The 21,772-nt window shown below is 28.1% G+C and overlaps 2 protein-coding genes across 2 annotated transcripts in view; one reads left to right on the forward strand and one right to left on the reverse strand.

Annotated features, from left to right (window-relative positions):
- Mtpalpha (monolysocardiolipin acyltransferase Mtpalpha) overlaps positions 1-2,034 on the reverse strand; it is a 52,503-nt gene extending 50,469 nt beyond the window's left edge. The window contains exon 1 of the mRNA XM_075357463.1: positions 1,877-2,034. Coding sequence (XP_075213578.1) covers positions 1,877-1,949 — 73 coding nt within the window. The 5' untranslated portion in view covers positions 1,950-2,034. The remainder of the gene's footprint in view (positions 1-1,876) is intronic.
- Positions 2,035-2,340: 306 nt separating this feature from the next.
- Positions 2,341-8,485, forward strand: RabX6 (RAS oncogene family member RabX6). The gene is made up of 3 exons (XM_075357464.1): positions 2,341-2,873; positions 4,876-5,120; positions 7,975-8,485. The coding sequence occupies exons 1-3, from the start codon at positions 2,694-2,696 to the stop codon at positions 8,171-8,173; spliced, it is 624 nt and encodes a 207-aa protein (XP_075213579.1). The 5' UTR covers positions 2,341-2,693; the 3' UTR covers positions 8,174-8,485.
- Positions 8,486-21,772: the final 13,287 nt, after the last annotated feature.

The raw sequence follows: 21,772 nt of genomic DNA on the forward strand, positions 1-21,772 counted from the left end.
CACTTTAAAAGATGTTTGGTTTTAGCAGGACAGTACCACTGCACACACTGCAAACAATGGCAGTTCTTCGATGCATGTTTCCTGGACACATCATTTCATGTTTTGGCAACATTCCGTGGTTTCCAAGATCACCAGACTTCAGTCAGGGACTATTTTCTTTGGGGGGTACTTTAAAAGCCACATCTACAACCACAAACCCTGCAATTTGGACAATTTACTGAATGCGAGTTAAGAATTCAAGAAATTGCTACTATTTCTCCAGAGATGTTGGCACATGTGATCATGGGTTGGCCCATTTCAAGAAGAGATCTAAGAACTACATTCAAATTGATGGACATCACCTCAAGGACATTTTTCATAAATAGGGTGAACATAGTTACATTCAAATGGCATGTATTGAGCTTTAATTTTGTCAATAAATATAATTCAATTTTAAAATTAACAGAGTATTGTTTTATTTAAAAACTAACCATCACTCATGTGTCACCCTTAATTATAGAATGTGATAATAAACCAACTTTTAACAATTTCTAACTGATATATAAGATTAAACTTCATTTATAGGCTTATTTGAGACTGTAATAATATTCTTAACAAGAATGGTGACTAAATGACTTGGAGAATTCTATTCTTTACCAAAATTTAGGTCTGTGACAATCTAAGGACCATCACAGTTCTCATCATAAGCTTTCTTCCATATTTTTGTACTTTATAAAGATGCCGTGATACAGCTGAGCAATAATTTGATTTCTATTTAGGAGTAATTACAGGAGATCTTGATTCAGACCAACCTTAATATACAAATCAAGATAAATTTCTTTTAATTTGAGCAATAGACTAATATGACAAACTTAAAGAGGATTTTTGTATTCATAATTTAAAAAATGTATCTGTAGAATATTTTACTTTCTCAAATATAAAGTAGAAAGCTGATAGGAAAAATGATGGAAAAACTTTCTGTTCATGTAAAATGTTAAAAATTTTATGCTTATTCTGATGATTTCCAATTGCAAAATATTATTGACATAGGAAGATCTTATAGAAGCATTCTCCACGTAGGTACAATAGCTAAGGCATATTGTGACTGGAACTGTAAATTAGGAACTCTTTCTGAAAGACTTATAATTTTTGCACATGATAAAGCATTACACTGAATAATGCATAAATAACGCTACTTCAAAGCACACACCCTTAAGAACCTCTTCCCATAATTAATTTTTTTAGAATTTTTGTTGATTATTACAAGCTTTATTTTACATAATGACATTTTGCTTTAATGCAATCTGATAATATTATTACTTACTATTATGAGTAAGTTTCTAAACTACACAATTACAGCCTGATGGTGTGGCAACTCAACTCTTGTAAGTAATTTTGAAAACTGAGCAGTTTTAAGTAAAAATGAAGTGCAACAACTTTTGACCAAATCTACACACAATTTGCTGTTTTGCATGTTGCAATGGTTTAAAAACATACAACTTTTGCAACAATAAACTGAAACAAATTGATAATTGAACGTTCTTAATAACTAGTTACCAAAAGTAAAACTTTATAATATTACTCTTTAGTAATATTTTACTTCTATGGCCACTTTATGATTAATTTTACAAAAAAATTAAGACTAAATAAGAATTAATAGTAGTTATATGCTTTTTAATACAATAAATACACATTGCGAAGTGTTAAAGAATAATTTAATTAACTGACTTAAATTTATTATATAACTGGACTTAATTTATTATCAAAATCATTATAACGTCTAAGTTCAGAAGTCCAACCCGATCAGATCAACCGGTTCGAGTTTTGCGAAGTAGTACAATAGGTTTAAATAATTTATCAAAGTGTAATGACTAGTAAAGAACAGAAACAGATGTACCTCGAATTCCTAAAATTTTAATGTTTGAAGTTGTGACTTTAGATAGAACACCAAATAACCTCAGTGCAGCCATGGTGATAACCCTTTCGCTGCTGAACAGAAGAGAGAAACCCCTGCTAAGTAACTAGCCTTCGTTCAAGGATAACTATATAGTTTATTTTCTATCATGCTGAACTATGCAACTTGACAAATTACATTATTAAAATATCAATAACAACACAAAAATATTTTTAATTTTCCACCGAAAAATAAACAGCTTAGCCAAAATTTATTTTCCTCATAAATGCAGTAAGTAAATCATATGTACGTATTAAATCACATGTAATAAAATAAGCAAATCAATTTAAGATAAACTACACATATATCAGAGAGTAATATTACTATAAAATACAAGACATTTTTAATAATATTTAATTTTGCGATTAAGATTAACTCAAGATGGTCACACTGCGTAACTAAAGTTTCTTTTAAAATAATCATGATTATGTTTCGCCAATTTAAAGGCTGTGGCTGAAAACTTAAAACAGGAGTTTGAATTTGTCTATGTATGGTAATATAGGATGATTACTTTAACGTTCTTTATTGTTTAACCAGATCTAAATAAATTTCGGGCAGCTAGTTTTATTTATCAGTATTTAAAATTCTTTATTTACGTATTTTTCGTAAAAGTTTTGTGGCGTAATAACAATAACAACCAGTGTTACATAACCTCAACTCAAGGAAATGAAAATGTTTTGCAGCTTGCAGTGATTTTGTGTTATTCGTAATAGTTAAAAAAGATCTCCTTATTTTTTTAATTGTGAAATAATTCTCTTGTATGGCGTCGGTAAAAATACCAGAACAAAAAGTTATTCTATGTGGTGAATTTGGTGTTGGTAAAAGTTCGCTTTTCAGGAGATATGCTTTTAATTCTTTTGTGACAACTAATGACAGGCAATCAACTCTTGGACTTGATCACTTCAATAAAGAGTATAATGTAGGCGGAAAAGATATTAGAGTAAGTTTTAAATTAATTCATCTATTGTGTATAATTCAATTCTAATGAATATTTTTGGTGATTGTACTGCTTTGGTATGTATGAAATTAACTATTTTTATTATACAATTATGAGTAGTTATTTAGTTTCATATAGTAATGTTTCAGTTTGAAGAAAGCATTGGGTAATATTTTATGTAGATTATACCATAATGAAGTAATATTTGAATGTTGTTTAAACATTTCAGCAGTTACTAAAATTCTGAACCTAATCAACCGAGTTTTATTTTATGTTATCTATTTTTATTATCTCCTGTCTGTTTTTATTATCCATTACATAAACATTTTTGAAGTTTTGACATTATTGTACTGTTTCAAATATTCTGCTTTTTTTAATTAATACTTAGCTATATTTAGAAGTATCACTCTATCATAAGTTTGTATCATTATTATTTTTAGTCCATTGTGAAGATATACTAATTCAGTTGTATTTTTTTTTTTTTATACTTCTGAAAGAGACCTATCTGTATAATAAATCATTTTTGGCTTAGTAAACAGCCCCATTGCATCTTTGTCTTATATTCAGTTTGACTTTATTACTATTTATTTCAAAGCTAATATTGGATTGATGAATGTATAAATTCATACGTGTACAAAAGAGAATAAGTGTTTCTTGAATAGTAGTGGTTAGGTAAATCTATGAAGGGTGCTGTGTGAGAGTTTATGAAATTTACACATTAAAAACAAATCAATCTAAATCAGACAAATTGTTAATTGCCATCATTAAAGAATACGATTTTATCATAATGACTCTGTGTTTGTTTTTTTACTGTTTAGTGTTCTAGTTTTTTTTAATTTTTATTAATACCTGTATTTAATTTTTATTTTACCTGTATTATTTTTTAATGAATTACAATGTCATTCTCTTTTTTTAAGTATTATATCAATTAAAATTATTTTAAAATATTAAAAAGTGTTCAAAGATAGGTGTTTTAAAATGTTTTAGTTAAAATAATAAGAATAAAATAAATAAAAGTGTATTAGCTGAAGTGGTTTCTGTTTGGGGATGTAAAAAAGAAAATACTGAAATAAAGTTGTTAGCAGGAATATAAAGTACCATAAAAAAAATCACCCTGTTATATATACTGAACTGAAAGAACAGAATTAAGTAAAAAAAATTTTTTTTTACTTTCATTCTTAAAAAGAATTAATTTGTATTAACATAAGAATCCAGTTGTTTAATTATTTACATTATATAAATGCTGAATAATTTTTTCAACTGGTTTTAATTGTTATACATATTGCTTTTTTAGTTACATTACTAATTACAACAAAAAAATTATATGTTATCAATAACAAAGTAAAAAAATTAAATAAACACAGTAGATAAATTAATACATCAATACATAAATATACAATAAATAAATTAACTGATAGTTTCAAAATGCATTTATATTACAATTGTGTATTTATATCAAATACATAGATGTTGTACTATACATTTATTATATAAGAAAGTCCCAGTTTTCACATTTTCTAGTATATTTGTGTCTTACAAATTACTTGTTAATGTTATTAAAAAAATCTGAAAGCTATGTAGATGTCATATTCAAATGTTTTAATACTTGACAATAGTAATTTATTTATAACTCTTAATAGTTCTTGTTTTATACTAAATGGAAAAATTCATCTTAAAGTTTTATTTATCAACAAAATCAGTCATTCTAAAAGAGAAATGGAGTTGAGAAATCTTAAGGAAAAATACCATTTATACCCAAACCATAGATTAAAAATGTCTGACAGTACAAGAATTACACTCTACCATAATTATTAAAAGAACAATATTTAAGGATAGGAGTAGATTTTTCAAAGGAATTAGCTGAAGGAAAAAAATAAGTTTAACATTCTTTGTATTATGTAAAATGGAATCTAAATTTGCTGTCATATAACTGATATTAGTATCTTTTTAAAGTTGTTTTTATTTTTGGGATAATATCAATGGTTAATATAAATTTTGGTTATAGTTACAGTTATGGGACACTGGTGGTATGGAGAGGGTTGCATCAATTACGTCAAGTTATTATAAATTTGCTGAAGCAGCAATATTAGTATTTGCCCTGGATAATGCTGCTTCATTTCATATATTATCACAACATCTTCTAGATATAGTTACTTATGCTGAGAATGCAAAAATATTCTTGTGTGGTAATAAATCAGATCTTGAAGGTCAAACACCTCAGGTTACCGAAGCTGATATGGAGACCTTTTGGTAAGGTATTTGTGTAGTTACTTTATCAACCCTCTCCTTCCTTCTATCAATCTCTCTCTGTGCGTGCATGTGTGTGTGATCAAAAAGTAATGAGAATTTTTTATTTTCTCGGAAATTAGTTATTCAAACTTCAGTGTTTATTACTCATTCCGTTCAAAGTAGTCCCATTGTGATATTGATATAATACACTTATGTCAACGCAGCTTCCAGTTGGAAAAACATTGGTGAAACGCCTCTTTGGATATCGCGTTGAGGTCAGCTTGCAATTTTGTCTTTTCTCATCCATTGTTGAAAAATGCCTCTTGTGTTCTTTAATTTATGAAAATAAGAAAACCCACAGAGCCATGTCTGAAGATTAGAATAGTTGTGGCATCACAACAGTGTTATGTTTCACCATGAACTATTGGATAAGTAAAATGGTCTGTGCTGGTGCATTGTGTGGTGCAAAATCCATGAGCTGTCTCTCCAAAGTTCAGGCTGCTTTCTCCAGATTGCCCCACACTAATTGTGTAAAGCTTCTAGGTAGCCTTGTTGACTGTTCAACCTTACAGTTGTACAAGAAACATTGCTGCCTTCTGTAACATTTTAAGTGCTTGGCTGCAGTTAATACTTTATTAATGGAAAATTTCAGACAAATTCTCTGATCAGACATTTCACCACACAAAATTGCTCCCAACACAGTAAAGTTTGTCTTGCATTTTGCCTGCCAAACACAAACTAAGCATTTATCGTAGCTCTTATCAAAAAATTTCAGGCAACAGGCTCTGTTGAAGACACCGGTCAAAGTAGATCACGTTAACTAAATGAACAGAAGTTGCTTGATATTTCAGATTCTGAAAGTCCATCAAAGTTAATCCATAAGTTAGCACGGTACTTACGTATTAACACCACTGCAGCTACAGCTTTATTTAAAAACAAAGTAGTCAATCGGATTTCAGTGGAAAATGAACAGTCTCTTTATTAATTATAATAAATGGTTATTTATATTTATTTATTTTATAAATATAATTTAACCAAACTTAACCTATGCTCGCTTCGCTCGCTAACCTTGACTAATTAACACCGTAATTTTTTGAGTATTTATTTAATAAATTCAGTAATTATTGCAATTATTTATTATTTAATTAATCAAAACACTCCTGTTAATTAGTCAAGGTTAGCGAGCGTAGGTTAAGTTTGGTTAAATTATATTTATAAAATAAATAAATATAAATAACCATTTATTAAAATTAATAAAGAGACTGTTTTGAATCCATGTTAAAGTCTATATCGGCCCATTTTCCACCTAAATCCGATTGACTACTTTGTTTTTTAATAAAGCTGTAGCTGCAGTGGCGTTAATACGTAAGTACCGTTAGCACAGCAGCAAGATATCAGAATTGCTACTGTACATAAAGCTGTAAGAAAAGAACTGAAATTTTTCCCTTACAAAGTAATGTGTGTTCAAGGACTAAAGCATACAGATCATGCCAAATGCTAAATTATTATCAGTGGTTTAAACATTTTATTGACCAAAATTCCTCGACATTACATTTTTTACAGATGAAGTATGGTTTCATCTGGGAGTGTATATTAATTCACAAAATACACAACTGTGGTCGACAACATGAAGTGAAAATTGGAGTCTGGGTTTGTGGGAAGTGCATTGTGGGTCCAATATCTTTAAATACAATTAATAATGATCATTATTGTACTGTTTTAATATACTTCATTAGTCAATTAACAGAAGTGGAAATCAATCATTATTAGTTCCAACAAGATGACGCCACAGCGCACATAACTAACAGGTCAGTGACTTAGGTGAACGAATCATTTCAAGGGGTTTGTGGCCTGCACAATCGCCTGATCTGACCCTCCCAGGTAACTTTCTGTGGGGGGGCAGTGAAGTAAGCAGTATATCACAACAGACCAGGCACAATTTACAAACTAAAAACCACAACAGCTTACATATGAGACATTCCAGTACATCTACTGATTAAAGAGTTAAATAAACACCTTTTATAAACTATTCCAGTTATTGTAGTATTTGTTTCTATAAAACAATGAAATAAAGATATAAAGTAATAATTAAGAAAGTTTTGTCATTTCACCTCCATAATTCCAATGCAGGTAACTTTCCAAACTGTGTGTAATGGTTTTATTGTGTTTTTTTATCACTTGTGTGTAGGATATGGAAGTGGAATTTCATAGCATAAGAAAAATGCTGTGCCTGACCGGGATTCGAACCCTGGACCTGTATTAAATTCTTGATAGATTAATAAATTTTTTCTTTTGTATTATTTACTTCCAGGTGTAGTAGAAAAAAATAATTTATACAACATTTTTATGGGTGTAACAGATATATTTTCAGACATATTTTCAATTTTTAATTGTAACACATTGTAGTAAAAAGTAAATAAATGAAAACATTTTTAAATTTAAATTTTTTAGAAAATGAAAATGTTTCTTTGCTCCCAACTTTTTCGTGTTATTGATTAACTAATTATTACTTAAGAAATTGGGACGTACTGGTTTCTAAAATCTGTTAGACCAAAACCACAATTTACGTTTAAGTAATTTATGAATGCCCCTTTTAAAACACATTACAATTTATAAAAATATCATATTAAATGAATCGAAATCAGAAAAAATTTATTATTTGACCCAACATGATAAAGAAGATAGCTAATTATTTCAAAAGATGTGCTGTTAACACCACTTACAAGCAAATGAAAATATTGACAATTGATTAAATCTCTGAAAGAATCTTCTGATTAAACTAGCATTTTCGTAGATGTAAAAAGAATTTATTTATATTTAAAAAGTACATGGTTACATTGTGTTTTTTTATGATTAATTTTTTATTTTTTTATAGTGAACAGTGTCACAATCTCATCAGTGCTACTTACAAGACTTCATGTAAAACAGGTGAAGGAGTTGATGAAATGTTTGCAGATATTGCGCAACATTTAGTTTTATCGAATAGATCTCGGATGGAACTACAAACTGTAGATAAGGATTCATTTAAAATATCTCCACCTGATGATTTCACCGAACCGTCTTGTCTTTGCTAGCTAGATTTGATACAGTGTATGTAGTTAATTAGATTTATGCAGGTATTTTTCAAAACATCATAAACCATAATTTATGGATTTTTTATAATATAGTACTTTTATGAACGTCCATTTATATACAGTAATTTATTTTAAATTATATAGTTCACATTTTTGTGAATATTTGGTATTTTGTATTGACTTTAAAGTTGTTCTGTTTTAATATGTACATATATGTTTTATATTTATGTACAGCCAGGATAATTCAATTGTTGATATTTTTATTCAATAAAACATACTGATATATGTTGTTAAAAGTAATATACAGTTAAGTTATATTTACTTAAGCTCCATGTGTGTGAGTTTTTTCTATCCAGTTTTTATCCTCTTTGGCTGAATGTTGGTGAAGTGTCATCTGAAGGGCACATTATTTGATAGTAACAATACAGAATAGAATGAATTAACAATACATTTTCAAAATAAATATATTTTTGTGTGACAATAATTACGTTTCTGTTTCTTGTGTATAAGAGAAACACATAAAATCAATATAAATTTTAGAAGTTTGTTTGAAGCATATTTTAAAGGCAACTCTGTACATCAGGAGGAATCTTATCAGTTACTATTAACTATTACATTGAATAGTGACTGAGAGTAATTTTTAAGGTTCCTTATGTGCATTCGTTATTCTTTTGCAATGTGTATTTGGACTCTACATCTTGGATACATGTAATACTTGAAATTGGCTGTACCATTTTCAGGAGTGATATGTATAATAATGTTGGGTTGCCTGTATCCATTTGGTTATGACAAATAATAGATGGATAGATTGATTTTTACAAATTTGATTTCATCTTGACTTAAAATTATTGAGCTAACAGTTGCAGTACAATTTAAAAGCCATTGAGAAGGTAAAAGAAATAGCAAAATTATATCACATGTTGAGTTTACAAAGTTTTGTAATTAATATATTTTCATTAAAATCATTGGACGCATTTGAAAACTCACATTGCATAACTATTGATGTCAATTTTAATAAGTCATGAAACTATAATATATTGTTTCTTTAATGCATAGTATTCATATTAAGATGGATATATTTTGTAATTTATGGATGAAGCTGTTACTTGATGAAAATTCATCATAACAAAAGAAAATAAAACAAAATAGAATTTTAACTAAATTTATTTAAAAGTCACAACAGCTGTTTTGGCCTTTCTTAGGTGTAATGAATAGAATAATAAAGCTATAAGTACATTACAATAGAAAAAGTAAATATAGAAATCACAAGAGATAAAGCGCATAAAAAGCAATAATAGGAAGTGCACATGTGTATCAGTAAAATGTTTTAGTTTCCAAAATATGTGTGTAATACTTTTTGAATGTGGTTTTTGTGATAAAGTTTTATTAGACAGATTGGTAGATCTTTTGAAAAATAAATAAGTTACCACAAATCATGTTTTTCCCCATATTAAGAGGGTTTATAATTGTGCCTGAAAATCATATTTTTAATGGTATTTTATGATGAAAATCATATTTTTAATGGTAATTTCAAAGTACTTCATGTTGAGAACAATTTGAAACTTTTAGGGTCATTGGAAATTAATAAACTTAAAAATTTTAATTTACTTTTAAATAGTCAATTATACTTGAATAGTTCACCGTTGTTGAACTTATACATGTGAGATGGGTTTCTTATCGTTTTGTAAGTACCACCCCCTTTTTTGTATTGACCGATGGTATTTACTGTTAAATTTATTTATTACCAATATATGTGTTCACTCTATTGTTGCTCTTTATCTTTATGTATTTTATTCTTTTGGTGTTATTTTTACCTTTTTGTTGTAATGTATTTTTAGCTTTAGTATTCTGTTCAAAACACCTAGGAAGGTACGTACCATGTACTGAAACAGCTGTGATTTTTTAAATAAATTTTGTGAAAATCAATTAACATATTTTCTTTTTGAAATATTTTGTCATCTCCATGTATACTTTGTGATGTCTATGAAGGATCTCAAAGAATACCTGGTCACACTGTTTATAACTGACAATCTGTCTTATAGGCTGACAGTATTTATACTACATTACTCTATATGAATACTCAACTTAATACTCACTTCCCTTATAATCACGTATTTGAATAAATTGACGTCGCCTATGTGTCTTGTTGAATGTTTACCAGAATGAAGTGAACTTATTCATTAAACATTTTTATTCAGATAACGTACCAAATAGTAAATTGGTAATGTATGCTTTAAGTAGAAAGAAACTGATCACTCTGCAAAGCTTTGCTGATCACTCTGATCAGCTTTTGCAAAAAGAAGTCTTTTTCTATCTGTATTCTGTGCTTATAGTGGCGTTGGATAGGTTAGTCAATTCAGTCTTCCTGCTCGTTACATTACATTTGTACATACAGTTGCTTATAGTGCAGCTTGTAAGGTACCTTTAATCTATTAATGTTTTGAATAAATACATTTATTGAGGATATGCAACAATGGTTAATTATTTTTCAGTCTAATAAACTAATTAAATAACAAAGAACTAATACTACTAAGTAGATTTTAAGAAATAAGTCGTTAGTGATTAAATATAATTTTTTCTGTTAATAAAAAATATAATTAATTACTATAGACTGTATTCATAAAAATGTTTAATTAATAATTAACTTTGTACAAATAATTATTTATTGATTTAGTTTCCAATATATTACATTTGTACTGTCTGTAGGTACTAGTCTATCTAGAATCATGAATCAAGGATAATGTGTTAGACATGTGGAGATTTGTGAAATATCAAAATAATCAATAAATCATTATTGTATCATGTCATTTTACAACTATCATAAAACTAATTGTCACAATTATTTTTCATATTGATTGATTGCAGTATGTATAGTTTAAATTTTCATTGTAGAGTTATTCATAGTTTTTTGTATAATAATTTGGATACATGAGACCTGTCTGTATGCTTTTAATTTTACAGAATTACAAGCTCAGAAGGTTTCATTCATAATATCATTGTAATAAAGTAGATTACCAATTCTATCTGGGAATTTCAGCAAATAAAATATAGGTAGGGATGGCTGGACTAATTTTGGGTAATCTAGATTTACTAAGTTTATAAGCAATAAAAGGTTAATTCATAAGAAAGTAAAATTTTTTCCCAAGAGAAGTATTTATTAAACATTCATTAAAAGATGTATGATATGTTTAAAAATTATGGTAATTAGGTGTTTTCAAAGTGCTTATATTTATAGAAAAATGCATAACTTTTGTAAAAAAGATGTGAGTTTTGAGTTTTTGTTTGTATAGACTAGTAGCGATATCACAGTATTGGTTTAGAATTAATTACTTTGTTCAATGAACTGTAAAGCCTGTAATGAGAATAAGTTCGGGTGATTTCAACACACAACATGTAAAATGTGTTTTGTTCTTTTGAATGCAATAGAAGTTTCTGACATTTAAAGCAATGAATACCCTCCTGAGCTTTACTTTGTTGTCTGGAACTTTTTCATCCATGTCTTTGTTACATTTTTATTGTTTTGTTCATTTTGTTATCTGCTGTATCTTGAAGAACTTCTTTTCTTTATTTTAAACTAACCATCACTTACTAGTCTTATAAAATTGGAACTTTGTTCTAAATCAGTTGCATTATCAATCAACTTCTATTAGTTTCATGATTTTTTGATGCAACTGTTATTTTGATTAATCGATGTTAAAGAATGATTTTTTGTGAATTGGGAAGACATATTCTGTCAATATAGAAATGACTCGCCCTGTTAATGGTAAAAAGACAGATACATCCTGCTTGCATTCCATTATTAACATTGAATATATATTATTACTCATAGTTTAGGGCTTCACACTATTCATATTACCTGTAATTTTTTTGTGTACAATGTATATATTTCATTTGATGTAATTTTTTCTATTTTCTTTGAATAGCAAAATTTAAAGTCTGTTTCTTCAATTTTGAAAATTTTTTAAAATATTTTTCAGCTAACCCAGTTAACTGGAATCTGTTACATAGTAGTTTTTTTATTTTGATTTTTTTTTTTTAATGTGTTTATAAAAACCCAAGGTATTATATTCAGAATACCATTAAATTGAGTTAGTAACTCTCATGAACACTTTTCCAAGGAATTATTATTACTAAAGAGCTTATATGTATGTTGTCAATAGGAATTTTTTTGTTAATACTGTTAAAATTGTATCAGTTTTAATAATTCAAAGTTGGTTATAGAATCAGAATGTGGAGTATTCTCTACTTTATTTGCTAATTACTATTTGCTAGTCATAAAGTTATCAGTCAGTTAGCAACTAAGTGTAAATTATAAATGTATAAATGCTCCATGATGTTAGCAGTTATATTACAGTAACCATACGTACATTTTGAGGATGTGTTAAGTATTAATGTCATTATAAATATTTACTATTTTAATACAGAAAGGAAAACTGTGGATATTAATGTTGATTATAAATTAATAACACCATTGATTTGGGATTTATATTAATAAAAATAATTTTGAGAACTACGAGGTGTGATCAAAAAATACGATGAATAATTTTTTATTAAAAAAAGTAATAAGGTTACATAGAATTCGATTTAATCTCCTTCAAAGTACTGTTCTTGGCTAGCAATGCACTTATCCCAGTGTTGACTCCATGACTGGGGGCATTTCTGGAAGGAGTCTTTCAGAAGGGGCTTTCAGCTGCTCGGTCGTGGCCCTCTCAATGTCAGCAATGGTGTCAAAACGTTTTCCTTTAAACACAGTTTTAATTTTTGGGAAGAGCCAAAAGTCGCATGGGTACTAAATCCAGTGAGTATGGCGGATGTGGACAAACAGGAACACTTTTTTTGGCCAAAAACTCACGAATGAGAAGCGAGGTGTGACACAGCGTGTTGTCGTGGTGAAGAAGGAAGCCATTGGTCCATTTTTCTGGTCGCTTTCTTCGTACATCGTTTCACTTTGAACGGATCCATACAAGATGTTAAGGTCTTCTGATAGCTCTCGAATAGTCATTTGCCTGTTTGAACGAACCATTGTTTCCATTTTTTGCACATTTTCAATTGTTTTTGAGGTTACTGGACGTCCTGCACGCTGCTCGTCTTCAACAGATTCATTTCCGTTTTTAAATCGGTCATACCACTTGTACACAGTCTTCAAAGTTACCACATTATCACCGTACACCGATTCTAACACTTCGTGAGCTTCTTTGGCACTCTTTTGCAACTTAAAACAAAACTTAATGTTAATGCGTTGTTCAAAATCCATGTTGCGCGACAAACACGATAAACACAACCTCCACTCTAGCAGCTCTGGCAGCTGACTGGCAAACTCGAACGTGTTACAACTTGTCCCTGCCTGTCTCAGTTGATCACGCTATTGGACAAATTACAGCATATGGATGTAGCGTCGGCAGTTGCCGCTATAAAAATTCATTCACTGTATTTTTTGATCACACTTCGTATATGAACTATTAACTAGAATTTTATTCTAAAGTGGTTTATAATGTTAGTTTTTTTTTAAAACTATTTTTCAGCAAAATTCCTATTGTTATTGAAATATTGATTGAAACCACAACACAATCTTTTGTATATCATATTTGTAGATATTAACTACATGCACAATCAGCCATTTTATAACCTTATTTTGGAGTACATCAATATCAAAGTGCTTATCATTCAAAAACTTCTATCATTCAGCTTTAGGAAGAAGTAGAATTTACTGTTGCCAACTCAAGGCTACAGATGGTTCAGTTATTCCCAAACAAATGATGTGATGAGATATGTATGACAGCTACTAACTTCATGGGACAAATGAATGTCAGAAGTCAACATCTCACAATTTTGTTGAGTATAGCATATTTTGGAGTTTTTTAACATTTTGCAATAAAGAACAGAATTAAAAAAAAATTGTCTTAAAATACAGCGTCGTGATGTTTAGTTTTTGGCAAGTATATTTTCACTCTGTTGTTTGATTTACATGTAATTTTTCGTATTCAAGTCTTTTCTATTTCAATATGGCTTAATATTTCATCTCTTCTTCCCATTATTTTGTAGTAAATGTCAAAGTATTTGTAAGAGGCATATTTTATTTTTCTGTAATTTACCTGGTTGCTCAAAATACACACATTTTTTATAATTCAAATGATATGTGACAGTTTTACGTAGTGAATTATGAAAAATTTAGGAAACTGCAGAAATTGAGAAATGTTGGTTCATTAGTTCATTGAAACATTTTTGTTAACTCCACTCATCTGCTAATGTTCATCAAGTATGGTTTTTTACATTTTGCTTCATGTGTACATTCTCTCATTCTTTTATAAACACCTGGACCTGCTTCATAACTGCTGTTACTCATAACTCCACAGTTCAAAATTTGATGAATTTTGTTATTCCACATATTGTGGTTTGAAAAAATGAATTTCAGAGTTGATTTTATTATTGGAAAGTTGTTCAGACTTAAAAATGTTTTATATTAAACCTTAAATATAAATTAAGTATAAAAGCATTTAGTATGACAATAAATAAAGGAAGACTTTTACTTACTATTATTTTGTAACTGGAAAGTGACAATTATCAAGATATCAGAGTCTGATAGTTATTTGAACTTACTTTCTATTTATAATAAAAAAAAATAATAAACTAGTACTCTTTTCATGATATTTCCACTTAAATAAGATTCTTTTTATTCAAACTGAAACCTTTTATACCCTTGGGTTCATCATTACTTACGAAACTTTTTGACGTAAAAATATATAACTCAAAATATAACTTTAAAGACCTAAAATTTTAATCAATAAATGATAGCACTTTTTAGCAGTTTTTCCTTTAACTTTTATTTATTTATTTAACAGTATATCTGAGGTTGCAGAATGTTTTTCCAATTTATAATATAATAAAAATGACTTTACATAAATGGTTACCTGATTAAATGACAGAGCTGATTGTGTCCCAGTATTTGATATTGATATGAACTGATTTTATATTCCTGTATAAAAGTATGTCATCTCTTGGGGCTCATTCAAAAATTCGGAATGAGTTTTTAAGTAACAAAAACGGGCTGTTTGATCATTATATGGTGCTCATAAGTATAAATCATGAAGACTGATTTTTGAAAATTAAATATGTTAACTTATCCTTGAGTTTATAATTATGAATGTACAGTCTTTGCAAAAAAGTCAATTATTCTTAAGGAAAAAAATCATCTACCAACACCAAATCAGAGATATGAGACGTCTCTATTAAACGTAACACAATACTTTGGCTTACAAGAAAGAGCTATATTTTGTTTCCATTGAATTTTTAATATACTGCTGAACCATTTTAAAAAATTGTTCTAATCAGTTTATTTAAAATTCAATTCTCTTTTATGAAAACAATATTACTCTGTTGATGAATTTGTAAAAAAAGAAAAACAAAACAAAAAACATGATTTATCTGCATTCAGTGTGAATATAAATATATCCTCAAATTAATTTTCAATGTGGCTTCAGAATTGTGAGTTATATTTTAGTAATTTTTTATATTTAATGTATTTACACATTATTTCATGTGCTTGTATTAATATGGATTATCAGATCAGGTATGGAATCAGATCTATTTTTTGTCTTTATTTTTTTTTATATTTATAATTTACCTTATACTGACGTGATCTATACAATGTATTATTATGTTTTGATCAAAATAAAAAAATGTAATTATTTATTTGTCAGGTAGTTGAGTTTTCTGTTAAAATTTGATTGTAGTTTCTGTGTAAACTTTTAACAATTTCTTTTCTTTGACTGACTTTTTAACAGCACTTCTTATTCTTTTTATATATTTTCCTTTTTTTGTAATAAAACTTACATAAATTTCAATGTGATGATTAACGTATTTATTTTAATTGATTTACTTGCAAAGCTGTTTACTTAGTTTCTAAACTACCGGTTTTTCTTCTGAAATAATTGCATTTTTAGGTTTTTTAAAGGTACTGGTGTGTTCTTTTTTTTCTGACATATCATTATAACATACACCACGTATGCTACATATATTACTGTCCCATTATGCTCATAATTTTTTAACAAACGTTAATAATTTTGACATATAATGTAATATAAAAATTACAAATTATACATATCAAGTTAGAAATATTCAAAACATAAATGTTACCATAAATATTTTTAAAAAAAATAATTTCACTAATCAATTAGACAACATAAGAAAACATATTTTAAAAAATGTTCTAATCAGTTTATTTAAAATTCAATTCTCTTTTATGAAAACAATATTACTCTGTTGATGAATTTGTTAAAATTTACAGCAGAAATTCTCATTTCTGCTGTAAAACTGTATTAGTGTTAGCCTTTTCCATTGCAAATATATTTTTATGGAAAGAATAATTTTTCCTTATTTTTCATCTCTATTAGACCACTAGGATTAATAAATATGCCTTTTATTAAATTCAATTTTTGTAGTCTTGTACCATTTAGTCTGGTATGTCCACTGCAGTGGACAATGAGTTTCAAAAGAAGAGTGATAAAGTAACTAGAAAATGTTATTCTGATTTTAAGTATGAAAAATTATTATTTTGAATTACAAATAATATAAATTAAACTACTAAAATTTAAATAAAAAACTTTTATTCAATCATTTAATTATAAATATTATTATTGTGAATATACTATTAAAAATTATTTCATTAAAATTTAAATTCAAAAAATTATAATTGTGATTAAATTACTTTTACTTAACAGTTACTTTATTTTGTATGATAGTCATAAAAGCAGTTTCTTCCTTTAACAAAACAGATATGTACAAAAAAAAACATTAGTTTTACATCTTTATACTGTTTTTACATCTGCAAGCTTCTTTATGATTATCATATTCAGGAAAATGATCCACACAATCACATCGGGCTTCTCTTGATAGTTTCATTTCTTATCGCTTTCTCTTAGGTTAAAGATTTTGTGTTTCAGTTGGGGATGGTCTACCATGTTTTCTTTTTGAGGTGTTAAAACCAGTATAAACAGGTGTTATTCTATTATAATTTTATTCTAAAGTCCATATAATCTTGCAAATATTTTTCAGGAGATTGGTTGTCACGTTAATTTTTTGTGTACTCTAAATATAAGTTTAACACAGTGTCATATCAATAGTATGTGCTACCATGTGCAGGGTTCACTTTTTTTTGATTTAATGAATATTTTGCAATATTCCATCATTTGATTAAATTTTTCAGCACCTCCCATGTTTGAATTATATATATGTACTACCTCAGGGACTTAAATTTCTTCATAGTTACTTGTGTTTTTTTTTCCTGCTTCTGAACTAACAATGGAATACCAGATGCCACAAAATTTGATACTATGTGTACTAGATCATTGTCCAACCATATTAACAAACCAGTCTTTCTATCTTCACTGACTTCTTCTGAGAAGGCACTCCGACCCAATTTTTCATCATCTTTTTATCAAAAAAAGATGTTGATGCAATCAAAACAGATGGTTCCAACAGCTTTAAGATCTAAATAAGTAAGTAATTCAAATAACTTGTAGGAACTGAAATAGTTATCAAAAAATAAGGCACGGGCATGTCCATTTAATAAGTTCTGAACTGCCAGCTGCAAAACAACAGCTGAACTTTGGCGTAAATTTGTACCGTAGCTTCATCAAACTCTGTGAAAGCTCCCTGAAATCGTGGCAAGTCCCTGATTTCCCACACAGTGCTTATACTTGAATGCCCCATTTATAGGGTTTTAATATTATATTGCTTGAAACATAACTGTCCCTTGAATAAAAAAATTAATTCATCCACAGAAACCACTACTGTTATTAATTCATTACAGCGATTTTTTGTTATGTTATAAATGGGTCAAACGAGAACAACCTCTATTCTTATCCAGGATGTCCAGCTTGCTTACAAAATGTAAGTTTGTTCTGATTGAGAAAAACCTACCTCATATTAATAAATAAAGGTATTTGCATATTTTTTTCCAGTATGTCCTGAACAAGGAAACATCAGCATTCCTACTATAATAATTGTAAACCAAGGAACTTCTGAATTTCTTCAGCTGAGGTAGGTTTTTTTTTTTAAAAAGCATACAGGTTTGTAAAATATGACATAGATTTTATTAGAATCCAATGGAATGCATTTTATAAAATATGATATTGGGAATCTAGTGTTTCTTCTTCACCTGTGTAATGGTCTCTGCTATTTTTTTAAACATATGTATTTTTGGTATAGAGTAGCTTTCCCATTTAAATCTCTTTTCTCAGTAAGGTTTGCAGCATCAAAATGAAATATAGAACTCTTCTGTCCAATTGCATGATCAGTTACTTTGGCATCATCAATAACTTTAAGTACGTTAGGAATATCAATTTGATCAGTATTCGGTGATGTATCCAGTGGTTTTTCTTTCTCTAAATCAAAAATATTACCAGTATTATTAAAACCATTAGATTGAATACATTCTTCAGTTGGACATGCAAAATCTTTATCTTCACTAAGTTCATCCAGTTCAGAAAAATATCCATCAAGTAAAAACAAAACATCACTTTTCTAACATACACTCATAATTTTATAATTGTTTATAACGATATAACATGCTTGTTAATCAAAAAACACAACCAAACCACTATAACTTCACAACTAGGCAGACATTAACTGATTTTACCCTGGAAGTGAGTGGTTACATTATGATCTGGTGGGCATCTCAATGGAAACCATATTTTAAAATCCCACTGTCATAGTTTTTACGAAAAATTGTTTTTTAAATATCCAAAAAAATCTTTGGAATTTTCTCTTCTGGATAATGTAATAAACCTATGGAATAAATAAATAAATAAAAATTATGTGATATTAAAAAATTGTACCACAGTCCAGGGAAATTTTCTTACGTTCCATGACCTTCATGTATAGCAAACTAATATTCGATGTATTCTTATTAATTCTCAACAAATGCCAGAACATATATACATGTTTCTTTTCTTTTTTTTTAAGAAAAACCTATAAAAACCAAAGAGAGTACAACAACCAGCATTTAATATTGATATCTTATTTTCTAATTCGCATTAACTTCTGTCCACTGGAATGCCCATAGGGACTGAAAGGGTTTTAAAAAGTGCTTTATTTGGGGTACAAAATGATTGTGAAAGTGAAGTTTTTAAAACAATATTGAAAGAGATAGAATGAAGGGGACAATTAAGTCAAGAAATGTAACAGAAGCATTGTGTTGCAGATAGAAAAAATATAAATATAGTTTCTTAAGTGTAAACTGTCTTGTACTTTTTTTTATTTAAACAAAGGTTAATCATATAATGAATGGGTGTTAAGTAATGATAAATTGCTGGCCTATGGTACTTGATTTTTAAATTGTACCAAATTAAATATGTTTTATGAAATAATCTTCTGTTATTATTTTTATTTAGAATATGTTCTTTTAATTTTGCATTTTTTTCTTGATGAATTAATTCACATTAGAATCTTACAGCGAGGTTTGTATGTGAGAGTATGGAAATGGAATTTGTAGCGTATGAAAAATGCCATGTCTGACTGGGATTCAAACCTTGGCTTGGCTTGAAAGACAGACATTACCACTATGCCACAGAGAAAGCTTACCTCTGTTTCTTTTTCTTATTTATGTGATTACTTTTAAAATTAAATATTAGTTATTCTTTCTGTACTGTAGTCGTTAATATAAACTTCGGTTGGTTTGTTAAAATTAATTATAGATATTTATTGTCCATTATATTTATAGATTATTATATTATTCAGTATGTTGAATAAGTTTTTCTAGTCTGTTAACTATTATCTAAATTTTACATATCAAGTCATATCCTCTGAAAAGCAAACAGAATTTTTTTTATATTAAACATTTAAATATTTTGAATTGTTTACTAATTTTAACATTAAGTTGTTTTTAACTGTCTGAGGATTTTAATCAAATAATTTTTATTGCTGTTTGTGTTTCAAATTACAATTAATTGCTTAAATTAATTGATTTATTTATTAAATTGTATAAAAATATTCACCTAAAAAATTAGTTTGATTTAAATCTTAAGTAAATTCATATCATGAGTACAATATGTTACAGTATTCCAATTTATCAGGTCAATCACACTGTTGTATACACCTTTCCTTAAAAAATAGCATCTTTAGATACATATTGACTATAATAATTAAAGATTTGTTTACTTTCATAGTTATGTGGGAAGACAATAAACAACTTTCTTAATATACTACTGTCAAAAAGTAGTTTCCATGTAAAAAAATCAGTGATGGAGTGTTACGAATTTTGAAGTAAAACTTGCTGTAAATGACTGATTAATTATGTAGTAGTTAATGTTATTGAATTTGTAATGACTGGCTATTATGCCAGTAATAATACAATGTAATTTTAATATTATTAAATAATTTTTGCTTTTAACTTTTTTATGTTGTATGATATTATATCAAAATGCGATTGTATTTCTAAATTACATTTAACTGTATATGGGTTTTCAAATTGCAAAAAAACACTGGAGTAAAAATAGCCTGTGATGTATTATTTTAATTTTAATATTTTGATCAATTAAGTTGTAAGTTGTTAAAAAATGCCTTTTTTATTTCAGATATTAGTCTGCTCAGTTTTCTGTAGGTGAATAATAAAAATACATATATAATAAATATTAGTTTTTTGTCTTATTAGTTCATTGTCTGATTATTATCGAATCAGTTTTTATAGTTGTGACTATGAAAAGGTTTGATTTAGAATTTAATCTTTAGTTTCATAAATTTTGAAAAATTAGTGGAGCTGATGAGTTAAACCTTAAAGTTAATTTTGCAATGAATTCCTTACCTGGAATCTTAAATATAATGGGATGTTTAATTTTAAGAAATGATATTTCATCTCAGTATTTTAAGAATATAAGAAAAAATAAGTTGATTGATGTTTACTTTTATTGAGGCTGGTGGATGGACATAATATCATCAGTAATCTTGATTGGATCCACACTTTCTTACTTTCAGTGTTATATGAATTTGGACTGATTTTAATAGTACTCCATTGTGCCTTGTAGTGTTTTTTTTTTTAGTCTCTATGTCTTGTCAGCAGTTGTGTATGTACTATGCTTGAGATCAGATCTACAAAGTTATGATTACAGTTGTGTTTGTTTATTTTATATGCTTTCCTCTCATCTGAGATAACATCAGTACCTGGAAAGAGGCGTCCTCTTATAACAGGTAACAACCATTTAACAAGTTTGTTTTTGATAGCAAAACAAAAAACAATCTTGTTTTCCATCTCATGTCCTGAAAAATCCAAATTTGTGATCCAGTGTGATTTGTCTACTATTAAGATAGGCTCTCACATCAGTTACCATAATTTTCTTACTTTTTTTTTTTTAAAGGAAATTTCATATAAAACTTCACCACCCTACATTTGTGATATGATTGATTTCTAGTTCTTTCAAAATTATTAATTGTTCATTTCTTATCCCAGCAATAGAGTTTACTCAGTTCTCTTTTTAAAAAAAGGAAGTTAGACCCGATGAAGTATGTATCTGTTTATATTCATGGCATTCTTAAGAACTGCATCAGTTTTCACAGCCTCCTAACTTCAACACTATATTGTGACAATGATTATATTTTTGCAGATTG

This window comes from Lycorma delicatula, chromosome 2 (assembly GCF_047948215.1).
Source record: "Lycorma delicatula isolate Av1 chromosome 2, ASM4794821v1, whole genome shotgun sequence".
Taxonomy (NCBI): domain Eukaryota; kingdom Metazoa; phylum Arthropoda; class Insecta; order Hemiptera; family Fulgoridae; genus Lycorma; species Lycorma delicatula.